The sequence below is a fragment of the Falco naumanni genome, chromosome 6, assembly GCF_017639655.2.
Source record: "Falco naumanni isolate bFalNau1 chromosome 6, bFalNau1.pat, whole genome shotgun sequence".
In the NCBI taxonomy this organism is placed as follows: domain Eukaryota; kingdom Metazoa; phylum Chordata; class Aves; order Falconiformes; family Falconidae; genus Falco; species Falco naumanni.
Window position 1 is genome coordinate 79,329,576 of NC_054059.1, and position 15,021 is coordinate 79,344,596.

At 42.3% G+C, this 15,021-nt stretch overlaps 1 protein-coding gene across 3 annotated transcripts in view; it reads left to right on the top strand.

The window, feature by feature from the left end:
• The window catches only part of PTCHD4 (patched domain containing 4), a 93,498-nt gene that overhangs the window by 22,562 nt on the left and 55,915 nt on the right, over positions 1-15,021 (top strand). For all 3 annotated transcript variants that reach the window (XM_040598636.1, XM_040598637.1, XM_040598635.1), the window contains exon 2: positions 3,567-4,047. In XM_040598636.1, the coding sequence (XP_040454570.1) occupies positions 3,567-4,047 (481 nt within the window). The remainder of the gene's footprint in view (positions 1-3,566; positions 4,048-15,021) is intronic.

Consider the following 15,021-nt stretch of genomic DNA (forward strand, 5'->3'; position numbering starts at 1 on the left):
AGCTGCCATCAGGATGGGCCATGACCCTTTTTGTCCTCTGGGAGAACAGACACTGTGAAGTTTTCATTAGACATTAAAAAAAAAAAAAGAAAAGCACATAGACACAGCCTGGGAATCTGAAGTTCAGGCTCCAGCCATGCTAGTGACCTTGCTAAAGACAGTTATCATCTTATGTTGTAGATCCTGTGGTTACACGTGGGCGTACAACCAATAACTATTGTTATTACTCGATTTTCCTGGTTTGTTTATCTGTGTATAAGGTCAAAGAGTGGCGACATATGTAGGTAAATCTGTAAAGGGATGCGTAGTCTGAAGCATGAAACCATTGTTGTGAAATTAAAAATGACATCATGTAGGTGTATACCAGGAAGGATGTGCTATTTAACAGCAGAAAGTGCTTTTTTTCATTGAAGAACTAGGCAGAATGAGAGATCTTGTTCAAAATCTGCCTGGTCTTTAGGCCTTATTTGTGCAAGTCATTGTGGCTTCATTTTGTTTCCCAAAGCTTAGGCTTAGCCCAGGAGTTTAGCTGTTCACATCTTCTTTCACCAAGGTGGTCCTGGATGACAACAGAGAACATGGGAAGGCAAATAACTCCCTGAAGCACCCATGAGACATCCAGAGGTAGTTAGGTCCCTGGCTTGGGGGCCTCTGGGAGATGCTGAAAGTCATGTTGGCAGCACTCGATCTTCATTTTCCCACACATCAGCCTCCACCTGCAAAAGGAGGTGAAAGGCACTCTTTTTCCCCGTCTTTCTTCTGTCTGTCTTGCTGAGATTGTAAGCATTGCTGTGACAGCCCTGCCTAGCACAACAGGGCCATTATCTCTCTAGAGTGTTTGGCAAAAAGTACGAGCTATATTAGAAAAAGGCCCCATTTCCCCAAATGCTGTGGTGGCAGGTTTGTGTTTGCGTGCTATAAAAGCAGTCGAGGCAAAACCTTGGGCAGATAGGAAGCAATCTGCCTTTGGAAGGAAAGGGACGGACAAAATGACCTCAAAGCAATTCAGCATCTTTGATTTCCTCGATGCCATCTGAAAGCTCGCTCTCTATTTTGCTGACATATGAGCTGGGTGCCCTATTGTACATCAGTGTAACAAATAGCCGTTATCTTCGGTTTCATGGGAGATATGGCAGAACATGATTTATTTGTGCCTGATCTGTTGCCTCTTTTGAAATGCCGCCATCGTTCGGTGCACCTTTCCAAGAGGAAGGCAGATGGTCATCACAAAGTTTCCCGTAACCTTGCCTTGTGTGCTGCATAGTGAATCAATGAAACCTGAATTACAGTCCATTGTCTGGGTCTGGAGCTGTGCTGCTAAAGTATCCTGCAGTGGCTGAAAATGTTTGAATGTCAACACTACATATATACTGAGGAGATAGGACATTTCTCCCTAAAATTTCAAAGCAGTGCCAAAGGGGATTTTTACCAAGAAGTTGCACCTGATGTGAGCAGGGACTGCATTGCTCAAACCTTAATTACCAGATTGGTAACATACCTTTTGTGTGTGTTAGCTGTGACCCCCTCCTCAGAAAGAAAAAAAAAAAAATTGGAATAATGACTCTAAACAGGATTCTAACATGAAATGCCAAAGACAAGGATTTTTCGGAGCCAGACGGCACCAGCTGCCCCTCTGCGCTTGCTGTCTCTGCTTCTATGACATTTGCAATGAGGCTTCAGGTGATTTGAGAAGCTGGCATTAGACTGCAAATCACCTTTCATGTCAGCTTGTGCCAGGATACCTTGCCAGAAGTCGTTATTTCTGTGGGAAATAACAACTGGGAATAGGGAAAAAATGAACTTCTGAAAAGCACTTTGTCACGTTCCCTGGACTGTGGCAGGCAAACGCTGAAAACAGCGTGAGCTCCTCCCCTGAAAGCGGGCCATGGGCAGAAATTTCTGTGGGGGGATTACCCCCTTTACATACCGGAGACAAGCAAGGTGAGTATAAAAAACATTTTCAGTGCTGTTGCTCAATTTCTGGTATTTATTTATTCTATGAGCAGACATGCCAGAAGACATCTATGTTTTGTAAAGCCTGGTACCTTGCTTCATTGATTTTTCCTTAGGATGGGATCATTACGATGAACAGGTCTGACAATTTCAGATAACAACCTGTGTGCAGCACAAGTGTTTCTAGAAATGGTTAATGTTGGATGTAATAGATGTTAAAAGTGTCCCCCCTCTTCTGGCCTTTCACAGATGACTGCTTCCAAGGGTGTGTAGGGCAGAGCATCTCCCAAATTCAGGCTATCAGTCAGCTCATTCCCACAGCGGATGCATTATTTCATGTGAACTCACTGCTGCAACATGTTTTATACATTAACTGGTTGAGAATTTTCTGTTTTTATTAAATAGAAGAGGAAAGAAATCTAAAAACTTATAACCTAATTTACGGGGCGGGGCAAAGTAAAATGTTATTTGGTGTGCAACAGACATTTAATCCCCAGGTTTAGAGTTTTTTGATCAAAGAGATTACTTGTGCTAGGACATTTTTATCCAATCTACTGAGTCTTCTTCCTCAGTTTGCAACTGGGTTTGATCTTCTAAATCCACACAAGCTTCCCCTGTCTTGAAAGGGGCACATCAAAGTTATTCTAGAGAACTAGAATAACCAGTGGCTTAAAAGCAAGGACCTTCCTTCCAGGATCTTTCTTACAAAATCTTTCTTAAAAAACAACAACAACAACAAAACAACAACAACAAAAAAACAACAACCCAACAAAACCAAAAAAAACCCTCCACCATCTAAATGGGACCAGATAACCCTACCCCACAAAAAATGCTCTGGTCTTGTAAACAGACAGGGGCTGATCCTGAATGCACCTGATGTGTCCTTTACTAATTGTCATGGAGTTTTGTATGTCCTAGCCCATACCAAAAAAATAAGTGAGACCAGAGAAAGGTCTATGTTCTTGAAATATAAAAAACAAATCCTGAGGTGTAAGGTAGGTTCTTTTCTCTGTGCCACTGATATAAATTAATGAAATCTCAAATAAACAAATCAAAAAGTCCAATTTCAATTATATTTTTCTAGAGCCAGAGCAGCTATTAAACTTGGTGGATTGTCTACGTTGACATCTGTATACTGAGGAACCAGGCCTCATTTTCTGTACGTTTTCCAACTTCTTTAAAAACATTTCCAAAGTGTCAGGAAAATCACAATTCTTCCAGAAATTGATCTTAATCTCAAACAGCTCGTACTTCAGTAACTGGAGATTTGTCACAGTTAGAACGCAGGGAAGCGATCCCTGCCGTGGGGTGAGGAGCTTGCATGCTACACTTTGGTCCCCGAACATCTGGGACCACAATGAGTATCTGAGCAGTCCCTGAGCTGCAACACAGCATTGCAAATGAGTCTCTAATGAGTAAGCAGTAGAGTTGTGGCAGGCAAGAGGGATGCATCCCAAAGCCCACTGAAGTGAATGGCACTACTCCCGTTGACTGCAGTGGCCTTTGAGTGGAGCTCGGCATGCCTGTGAGAGGAAGGTGGAGTTGAACGATAGCACTGTATCACCTCTTACACAGCATAACCGCATGCTCGTCTTTTTTACTTTCTCTCTCAGGATGGCAGGAGCAGTTTTATTGGCCACCAGCTCGGAGGGGTCATGGAAGTGCCAAACAGCAAGGACCAGAGAGTCAAATCAGCCAGAGCCATCCAAATCACTTACTACCTCCAAACGTATGGCTCTGTCACCCAGGACCTCATTGGGGAGAAATGGGAGAGCGAATTCTGTAAACTGATGCACAAGATGCAGCTGGATCACCAAGATCTACAGCTCTACTCATTGGCATCCTTCAGCCTCTGGAAGGACTTCCACCAGACCAGTCTCTTGGCCAGGGGCAAGATTTTGGTGAGCCTGATGCTGATTCTCCTGACTGCTACCCTCTCGAGCTCCATGAAGGACTGCCTTCGTAGCAAACCTTTCCTGGGACTCTTGGGAGTACTCACTATCTGTATTTCCAGTGTCACTGCGGCAGGGATATTTTTCATTACTGATGGAAAATATAATTCTACTCTGTTGGGAATCCCTTTCTTCGCTATGGGTAATTATTTATCTTCATAATAATAGGATTAACAGAGTTTAATGACAGGATTGTGAATTATATCCTGGTTATAAAAGTGCAGATTTTACCTTGAGTGAAAGTAGTCTAAGTCATTTTCATCTTGTTAAACTGATCTGTGCCTTGCCATAAAAAGAAAATAAAAAAAAAAAAAGAAAAAAAAGGGGAAAAAAAAAAAAAAAAAGGAAAAGGAAAAAACCCAAAGCAGTAGCAACAATAAAGAGCAAATGATGCTGCTGGAATCTCAGCCAGTGTGAGAGAGGGGCAGTTTTATTGATCTCTGTTACGAAATGAAGGAGAAATTGTTATTGAAAACTAGTCAGCTCAGCACAGAAAATGGATATGTGTTGACCCGACTTTGATGGGAGGCCAGCCGAAAGAGTAAGTTAAAACAGGAGGGCACTGGGGAAGGAAAGATTTGAGCATCCTTCCCGGCGAGGGCTTCTCCTCCAGCTCTGTGTGAGGGGCAGAGGGGAGCAGCTTGGTGTAAGAGCAAGATTGATGGTCCTTATCTCAGAGAGGAGATTACTGTTGTGGTGTTTGCCAGGCTGTAAGCAAAGGGGCCTGTCAGTATCTGTAGCGCATAATCCCTCGGTTTGCGGAGTCCCAGATCAGCTGCAGAGATTTCCTTTGTGTCACACCCAGGCAGGGGAAGGTGCAGAAGAAGAACAAACACAAAATCCAGCTCTTTTAGCAGAATTGCTTTCATTCCTTCTGTTCCAAACACTTTTTAGTGCCTCTTGTGTGGTTCATGAGTTTGCTGGGAAGGTACGTTGGAAAGAAAGAGGGAAGCACGCCTAAAACGGCTTGCTGAGGCAGCGCTGCGGGGTGCAATCACATCCCAGTTTGTCAGAGTTTCACCATATTGTGAGTCTGAACCCCAGCAATGCCTCGATGCAAAATCTCAGCAGTGGCGGGCCAAACCCAAACCCCTTCATGCTGTTTTTTTGATGGCAGGAAAACTTATCTGTGGACAGAACTCTGTATTTTTATGGTTAATTTCTTAAATCTCATTCATGCTTCTAGTGCTCAAACTCAAGTCCTGTGCTACAGTGAGAGATACCTAAATATGCAAAGCCATGAGCTAGAGTCAAGGTTTGGAGAAGGGTCTTATATTTTTCTTAAAAACCTCAGCTTCTTAAGAAATGACATTTTCTTGAGCTTCCCCTTAAGAAAATTCCTGTAGGTATATGCACACACCCCCAGCCCCCTGCCTCCTGTGTTGTCTGTCCCCTGATAATGTGTTTGTGTCACTAACCAAGGGGGCTGAGCCGTAGCCTCGTCAGTCCTGCACCTCTGGAGCAGCTGGCTAAGGTGGGAAGGAGTGGCATGGGGTAGATGGTCAAGACTCCAGAAGGGAAAGGGGAGAGTGAGGTAAAAGACCCCAGGGAATTCCATGATTGGTTCAGCCTCTTTCATGCTGGTAAACAAAGCCGTGCCAAAGCCTCTAGTTCTGTCACCTGCGCTGTGAAATTGTGGCAATGGCCCCTGTCGCAGTCTGTCCCATGCCAACTCTTCAGATGCTCTGCAGGCTTTGCAGTGTAAGAGGACTTGATGGAAAGAAAGTGCTGAGAGGGGGAAGAATGCCAGCAGGAGGAGCAGAGGACATGCTGGGTTGTGACAGGATGGATCCCAACCTGAGCAAAGTGTGCGGGCTTAGGAAAAAAAGAGATCTGTGGGGCTGAACGGAGGAAAGGATGACAGCGGGGAAAAGGAGGCTCCTGTGTGTTATCAGATCGCGGCAACCTTTTTCTTGGGTGTCAGGAGGTGTGTACCAAAGGGTAGGGGCAAACAGCACTGCCTTGCTTGTGCAGCAAGTTGAGAAAAAAGCACAAAAAATACTGACATGATGAAAGCACCTTCCCTCAATTGTTTATTCCTCTGCTAGTGTCTCTTTTTAGATGGTTGTAGGCATTGGTAGCCCATACTCTTTGCTTGGGAGTGACAAATTTGAGACCTGTCGAGGAGCCCTAGACAGTGCCTGTAGGTGAAGCTCATCTTTGGGCTGACCTCAAAAAGCACCAGCATCCATACGGGCCAGGAGCATCAGTCCAAATGGCAGTAGCACTGCGCTCAATTTATACAATCCCTGCCGCCCCAGGGTGAGACAGGGGTGGGAGTCTGAAGGCAGAGAGGCTCGGTTTCCCGTCGGGATGGTGGTAAGCCAGGACTTTGTGTGCTGTCTCAGGAAAGTGATGTTTCTAACTTTCTGTTGTGTTTTGTGCTGTCATTCTTGTCACAGCCACTTCCAAGAGCAAAAGAAAAGAAAAAAAAACAAAAACAAAAAACCAAAACAAAACACCACAAAACCTCTATTAAAGTGAGATATTTGCAAGGATTGCTTCTATAACACTATACTGAATGAACTTCAAGTTGAAAAAGAAAACATTTAAGCAACCCTTCCACAGAAATTTCAGTCAAGGATCTCAGGTCAAATTGGATACACCATCAGGGAACAGCTTGCAATGCCTGGGAAGTGCTGCTGCTCAACATTAGGCAACAGTTTTACAGTTGGGAGAACTAAAAGCCAGGGTGTGTGTCTTGCCAAAGCCATCCTGCAAAGTGCCACGTGCCTTTAGTCCCTGCAATTACCATGCCAGCTAACAAGACCTTGCTCTGCCCGTGATATACTTAGGGCCTTACAGACCCGGGCTGTGCACAGCACAGCGTTTTCTGTTAAACCTGATTTACCGCCAACAGATCTGACACCTTAGAGTAGATCCATTGAAAATCCCAAGACCGTCCTGTGGGTCAGTCCATAACTCTGGCCCATGTTGTGCCAGTGTCCCATGCTGCTAGCACAGCAGAAAGCAAATAATATATCAAATAATAATTAAGCAAATATAGATGAAAAAGTGTGCAAGATGGGGTTTCCCAGAATTACAAATGCCAGATTTGCAATTCAGCCTTCTAAAGTCAAGTTATTTAGACTAAAAAAATAAAAGGAAAAAATAGCCAATAACAGCCAGAAGGTGCCTGCAAGTGCAATACTACGCAGAATGCACAGGCAACCTTAATTCCAGCAGCTTCTAACTTCGGAACACTTCAACCTGACATTTGCAAACTGTCCATTTAAAGTATATTTGTCTGGTCAAAATATACAGTGTCTTCTGACATTCACTTTTCAAAGGATTAATTTTAATGGAAATTCTGTGATGTTCTTCTGCAGTTTGTCCTTTTTCCTGCAGAGATGGCAGGATGCTGCTGTCTGAATGAAGGGAGTAACCCCGGACTTGTACGTATGTTTAGGTCTATCACTCCTCTTGCAGTGCAGAGCTTCTGGGGGTTTCAGTAGGTGATAAAAGACTATCTAAAAGTGAAATGTTTTATATTTTTTCTAAATTTGGACTGAATGACCTAGACATTAATTATTTACTGTAGTCCTGCTGTGAGGGAACACTCTGCTGGAATAAAGCATCTCTGATATACTGGGGGAAGAGTGCTAGCTCAGATTGGCTTTTCTCTTCTTTATCCTTGAAGGTGAAAAGCTTCAGTCTTAAGGCAGGGATGAGGGCAGTGGTGAAAAATTCTGCTTGCTCTGACTCCCTCTTTGTGATACCACAGTCTTCCTCTGCCTCAGGAATGCCAGTTTCCCCAGTACAGCGTCTACCACTGTGTTTTTGGACTCAGTGAGGAGCAACTCTTCAGAAAGGTCCCGTGCAAATAATGCTCTGGCTGCCAGAAGCTCCTGCAAACAGGAGCAAGAGGTGCTGATTTTTAGCTGTTCATACCCCAGACAAATGGCCAAATATGGTGAGTTAGAGAAAAGGTGCTTCTTAGTTTCAGGGCTTCCTCCTTTAGGGACTGGACTGGACCTAGGTGTTTCGTTTGTCTTTTTTTTTTTTTTTTTTTTTTTTTTTTTTTTTAAAGTCAGTTTTTAGTAACCACTGTGTGAAATCAGGCTGTGGGACAGTTCTACCTTCTACCTTGCATGTCTCTTCTGGGACAAATGCAAACTGCAGTTTCTTCTGCATGTTTGACAACATCAGAGCTGTCACCACCAGATGAGTTTCAGATAGGGGATAGAGGGTCCAATAATTGAGTTTCAGATTTGTTCTAGACATCAGAAATGGATACGGGTAGATGTTCACACCTGCCTTTTGTGTTTAGATTCACGATGCAATTTCAAAGGGATGTTATGTACGTGACATAATTACAGTTTCCCATGCCTAATCATCACTAATTAATACAACCAGAAGGTTAACTACATAATTGAGATATTATTGCTCCCATGATTTGCTTTTTAATGCACAGAAACCACACTGATGTCATCTGAGAGATTATGATTTAACTCAGCTGAGGATCTGACTCTATATTTTTAAATACAGGTATATTAGTTATGTCATTTTACACTGTAATTATTTTTTGCCAGTCCATGAAGTACCTCATTATACAGATTAGTGAAAATCTTATGTTAAAAATGTAACTACAGTGTAATTAGAGTCTAATCATGCTTTTTGTATCATAAAGTGTATGTGTTTCTTAGAAGGCTGGATTCGCAGTAGACACAAGAGATATTTCCTGCCCTTTTAAAGTCCAGACCAGGGAGACCACAAAATCTTCATGGGAACAATTATTTGTCATTGAGTCTTTAAAGAACACTCAGCTCAACGGATGCCCTACAACACATTGCAATATCATTACTACTAGGACTAATAACTATACTGCTAGTAGTGGTCTGGTTAAAAGATACAAAAATGTTAGGAAGCAATAGGCTACCTGTTTCCAGCAGTAACCCCGTGCCTGATGTAAGACTGCAAGATGGATGGAGGAGTTTTAACAGAAAAGCCTGCACTGTTACAAATTCCCATTAGCCCTTCCCCTGAGTTATTCAAATGGAAGGAGGAAGCAAGGCAAAAGCAGACAGGACTCCAGGCAGTTATTAGCATTTCAGACAGAAGCCATCTAACCTCCTTCGGATGGCAGTTGTTAAACTAATGGCTGGTGATCACCTTTAAGCAAATTTGAGATGTCACAGTATTACCATTAGTGGTAGAGCTGTGGGAAATTACAGAAAAAAGTCCTAGTGCAGATGAGGAAGTTTGGGTTTTTTTAAACCTCAGAAGGCAAATGTGAGCACTAAAGTGCATGCTATCACTAGTTCACCTGTACATGAAGTACCACAGCATTTCTAATCTTTGCTTCAAGCATTGGACTTTCTGATTACAGCTGCAACTTAGAAATATTTCTGCAGTGACTCTGGCTTTGGTTTTGTCCTTTTGATGCAGCCATAAAGCAAATCCCATATGAATCTCAAGTTCTATGATCATACCCTATCTGTATGAGAAGCAGGAGAACGACCCTTTAAAGAGACCTGCCGACATAAACTTCCACCACTCCACGCCTTAAACATAGAGCAAATCTGTCATTTTAGATGTTATGGCAGTTCATGTCCTCACTAACTCGGCAGATCACTAAGGACTTAGAAGTATCTTTGCCTTAATTAGATGGTGGCCATTCTTGACTTTTACAGTGGGAATAGCAAAAAAACAAACAAACAAAAAAACCCCCATCAACAAATAACCCCCCAAAAAACCCAAAACGAAAAAAAAAATCCACAAGGCAGCAGGAGAAAAAAATGGAAATATATAAAAATGTTTAAAGTGACCTATTTCGATGGGCACACAACATAAATAATTCATATGAATGGGCCTAGACGTTCTCCATATTTGTAAGGTTGATTTCCCCATAACCTGGTATACTCTCTAACAAGTCTATTCCCAGTTGCAGAGAGTTGTTTTTTTCATTTCTATAGGAAAGGTTAACTTCCCCAAAACAGTCTTTCCTGAATTTTGAGTAGAAGACCAAAGCCTTTCTGGGATGGTTTGCTACACTTACAACTGTGTCCTGGAGCTGTCATGCTTAGGTAGAGACAACAGGACTAGGGCTGCCCTTCTCAAACACAGGTGAGATGCAGATATCTCTGCCTGGATCTTTTGGGCATTCTCGTGTCCAGCAGAAAAGGATGCATGAAGAAACACAGCAGTCTCAGTCCTAACAGGGTTTGTAGCACCTAATTTCAGATGTCCTGAGTGTTCCTCCCTTAAGTCACACAATCTGAATTTCCTTTGCAGCTAATAGAGAGAAATACACAACTCCGAAGTAATTTGGACCATCGTTTAGCACATATTTGGGATGAGCTGCATTAATCTCTGCAAGGTTCTATCCATCTCTGACAAATTTAAGGTGACTCCTTAGACTTTCAACACCTATGGTTATATATATATATACGCTCCAAGTTTTATGTATGTATGTATGCATATACACAGCATATATGCATAAACAGACCTGAATCCCTTACAGATTGAATTCTAGCTCTTTTTTTCCCATAGAGAGTTACCAGAAGGTCTCTTATCAGTGCCAATCCCTTGGGGCAGTTGCTCCACCCCAGGAGGTGGGTCTGCAGGTCTGCCACTCAGTCAGTGATTCTGAGGTTCAGCTCAGGTTGAAGCATTCATCCTTGGACCATTGCCCAAGCACAGACCATCACTACCAGATCCTCCATAATGACAGAGCAAATGCAAAAGGCACTGGCTGGGTTTGTAGCTTGAGAACAGTCAGCTAACCTGTTCCTCCTGCTGACTCTAGCAGGAACTCTATTAACTCGTTTATCCAAAGTGAAGTTTTGAAATACAGTTGTCTTTTATTGTTGTTGTTATTGTTATTATTATTATTAAAACAGCTTCCTCAGCTCTCCAGCTGCAGCTTACAGACTGGTAGCTGTCATTTGAGCTGCTTCCAACTTGCTGCAAGCATTTCTACAGTCCTTTGAAAAAAGTGGTTTGATAAGAGAAGAGAGTATGTTTTGATCTAAGAAGTCTAAGGCTGAAAGGAATGGTTTCTTTTGCACTTAAAAATGTATGTTTAGTATCCTTAATATACAAATTCTTTACAGATAGTAACGGACGTTTCCTTTTCTGATGCCTCACACATTTGTCTGAACACCTCTTCCTTTCATTTTTCTGCCCTTTCATGGCAGTGCTCATTCCTATGGCTGAGTTATTGAAGGTTCTTTATTGGATGCTCCTTTTCTGCATGTTGATCTCATTCAGCAGGAGTTTCATTCTTCGTATTTAGTATGTATTGATACACGTCACATTTACATTTGGCTTATTTGGGCTGGAAAGGAGCTGCATCATGGTAGAAATGATTTAGATCCAAGTACATCATCCCTAATAGGGCAGTGACAAATCCAGCCTTGAACAGCACAATTGCTAGCAATTCCATAACCTGCCTCGACAGCTTGTTCCAGTGTTTGAACAGCCATACATTTATAAAGGTATTTCTTAATATTTTTGCTGCTGCAGGTTATGCCTATAACTTCAGAGTCTGCCTGGCCTGCCTGTGGAGTGTAATTTTTCACAGTATCTATGTATTTGCAAATACTTTTAGCATACTTCCTATGTAGGCTTGTGCTTAATTCAGCTTGGATATAATTTCCTACCAGATCTTTTTTCCCCAGATATTTTACTGTAGTTCACACGTTCCTGTGAGCTTCTTCTGTACGGGAAGATTGATGGTGGCTTCTGGTCTCTGCTGGAGCACTGTGGATCTGCAGGAAAAAACAGATGTGGAATAGGCTGAAGATGTTTTTGGCATGTGGCGGGAAAATGCAATCTTGCATTGTCCTTTCTTTCCTGCTGGGCAGGAAAGGTGGGCTCTGCTAGCTGGGGAAGCACAGAGCGAATGATCCTATGCTCTGTCAAGCATTCTGTCTGCTCACCTTATACACTGTGTTCCTCTCTAGGGAAATCCAAACTTGTGCCTCTGGTTTTTAGGCAAAAATGAAAGGCAGCAAATGCATTTACTTTCTCCTATAATACATTTTGTGTGCGAACAGCCCCTGGAACTCACTGTTGCAAGATATGGTTGTGGCTCAAAATTCAGCCTGACTCAGAAAGGGTTGGATTTTCACACAGCTAGCTAAAACATCTTCATTATTTTGAATAACATTGCAACACTAAAACATAATAGTAGGGAAGAAGTATAAAAATTAATGACCATGTTCAAAAGCCCAGTTCAAAAATGGGTACAAAGAAATTTCACTTGTGAAGAAATTCTCCCGTAACAGCCTTCTTTCAGTCTGATAATTTTCCCCTGAAGAGTTAGGGAAAGAACACAGAACTCAGTAGACCATTTGCCAAATGTTCTAAATCAATATTTATCTGATATATTCATCTGCAATATAACAAATTTTGAATAGAATTAAAGTCTTAAAGAGCCTATTGCAAATACAAAACCAACTAAAAAGACCATACTTGATATTGTATCATTTGCACATCCTTTGTGCAACTGCTAGCCAGTTGAGGTTTTAATAATTCAGTTTGATCCTTCCATTTTCAATCCTCTTTTTTCACTTCATTTCTTTCCCACGAAGGGACTTCTCTCTGGTTGGGATAACTGCCTGCGGTAACGTGCAGCATGCTGAAGCCACACGGGCTCAGGGCTTATCACTCCATGGGTAGCAAATAGTAGCGGCAGCCTGTGTTATTCCAGAAGTATCTTCCATGTCCTTGAGATACACCTGTGTCACTGGCCTTCGGACAAAGGTATACTTGGGTATTACAGCTGTGACTTGCCATGCTGGACATAGCAGAGCAGGTCATGTTTCATCCACACCTGTATGACCACAAGAAGAAGCAGGACATATTATTTTGGTTGCTCAGAGCGGTAGTGAGAGCTGCAGCAGCAATAGATGTAGGCACAGGGCGGCAAGTGGTACCACCAACTGAATGAAATGGAAACCTCAGGCCCTTGCAGCTTTGGATCACTAAAGATGCTCTTTTTTTTCTGGTTTTGTCCTTTAGATGCAGCCGTAAAGCAAAACCCTTATGAATCTCACGTTCTATGATCGTATCCTACCTGTACGAGGAGCAGGAGATACCCTTTGTATCTTTACCACTCTTGTACCCTTCAGAGCAAGAGTGGCTATACTGTCCTCACTGTCTTGGCTGAATTTCAGCGTGGATAATTGCATTTCTATCTTTTTCAAATTCCCCCTGCTGTGCAGGTTAGATACAGCACTGGTGAGCACTGGTGGCTCAGAGCACTGAGCAGGTGGTGCTCTGTTAAACAGATGCTGGTTTTTACCCAGACGTGGCTGTTTCACTGGTGGATGCACTGGCCACGTTATGTGGCTCAGCAGCTTCTAAAATCATTCTGTATTCCCCGAGAACACGTAGCTGTGTCTTGGCATGTTGTCATTGCATTTTCTTGCAGTAATCTATGGTATTTCAGCAGCAGAAAACTTTTTGCTCATACTCTATATTCTTAAAGCCCAAGGAAGTAAACTGTTTCTTTACAGCCTGATGTGACACACGCCTGCCCAACCCATACATCCCAACCCACATTCAAATGCAAATTTGCCACAGAACTTTTACACTGTAGCTCTCCCTGGTGGTACGAACCCCATTGCTGTTGATACCCTGAACATAAAGAAAACTATTTTGCTAGCATAGCCACGAAACCAATCAATACTATATCATTTTACAAACTTTACCTAAATTCAGAAACTGCAGGTGTGATCTACTAGAGGGAGCACTTGCATTGCTTTATAAAGAGGACCAAAAGGCAGATTACTGCACACCCAGTGAGACCCTAGTGGGTGAAAATTTCTGGGTTTCGTTAAGTTTCTAGTTGATATTTTTACTGTTACTGTTGAGAAACTATTATCCCCCAGAGAGGATACAGAGCTGCAGAAGCCGAAGGCAGAGAGGTGTTCTGCATGGTGAGTGCAGAGCAACAAAACCTGTTCTCCTTCTACAGTAACTCAAAACAGTTTAGCATGCAGTTTTCATTACAGCAATTTAAACCTTCTGAAACTAGACTGGGAGCCCTGGCAACAAAAGCCTGTTTGTGCTTTTGTATGCCAGTAGATACCACAGCAAAAAGAAACTGTGCAAAGAGCTAAATCAAAACCCTTCTAATGCACAGTCTTCTCACGGGAGCAGCTGAAAGAGAAGAGGACCCTACAGGAGAGATGCTGGCTACACTACTGAAAGCATTACCAGAAAGTGCAGTGTAGAGGCTGTACAAGAGCTGAATATAATAGGCAAAAGAAAAAAAAAAAAAGTGTAAATACCTCTCCCATCACACTTCCAGTCAAATTCAAGGCATTACTTTAAGGAGTGAGAGCTGCTGGACTCACCTAGACTTCAGCTCTCTGCCAAAGCACAGCTCAGCACCTTTTGTAATCCCTTATGTGGGCCTTCAACACCTCTCCTGTCAGAGCTAAGAAACGGTACGAACTTTATCATGCGGTTAGCCTGCTTTTAAATTAATAACCTTGGTAGGGTGTTGAGGGAGAGAAGGCTTTACTAATCATAGATACAGATGTTCTACCTCTTTCTTAGGTTATTTGAACTCAGGCTCTGAACAACACAGTTAATGAAGCAAGTCTCAAAAGATCTCTCTTACGTGGATTTTGACCTTTAATACACTTATTCTTTCCCTGAGGGGAAAGTAATAGAATCTCTTTAGGGACTATTTAAAAAAAAAAAAAATTTATTGTGATTGAATTCTTCTGCTCTGCCGCAATTCTTGAAACTGGCCAGGATGTACGATAGCAATTGGTGGTCAAGGACAGACAAACAAACCCAAATGCATACATAAACATAGAACACTGGACAAAACAAGGAAAAAACATCAATCCATTTTCCTTATGTATAGCATAAAAGTAAAAAAACTGTGTATGCAGTAAACAGTCATGGTTCAGTTTTCAGAGCAATGAAATCATCAAACCTCATCCACTCAGGAGCTTTGCTCACAAATTAGAAAAGATGCTTTGTCAGCTTTTAGATTGCAAGAATATTGTCAGTGGTCCAGGAGACCTTTCCTTGTCTTTTGTGACCTTTTCTACCCGACCCTGTCACATTTGCATGCTGCTTCCGTGGGACCTGACACTGTATTGCAAAACATACAGCAAACAATGCATTCCTTACAAAACTTCTTATTTTA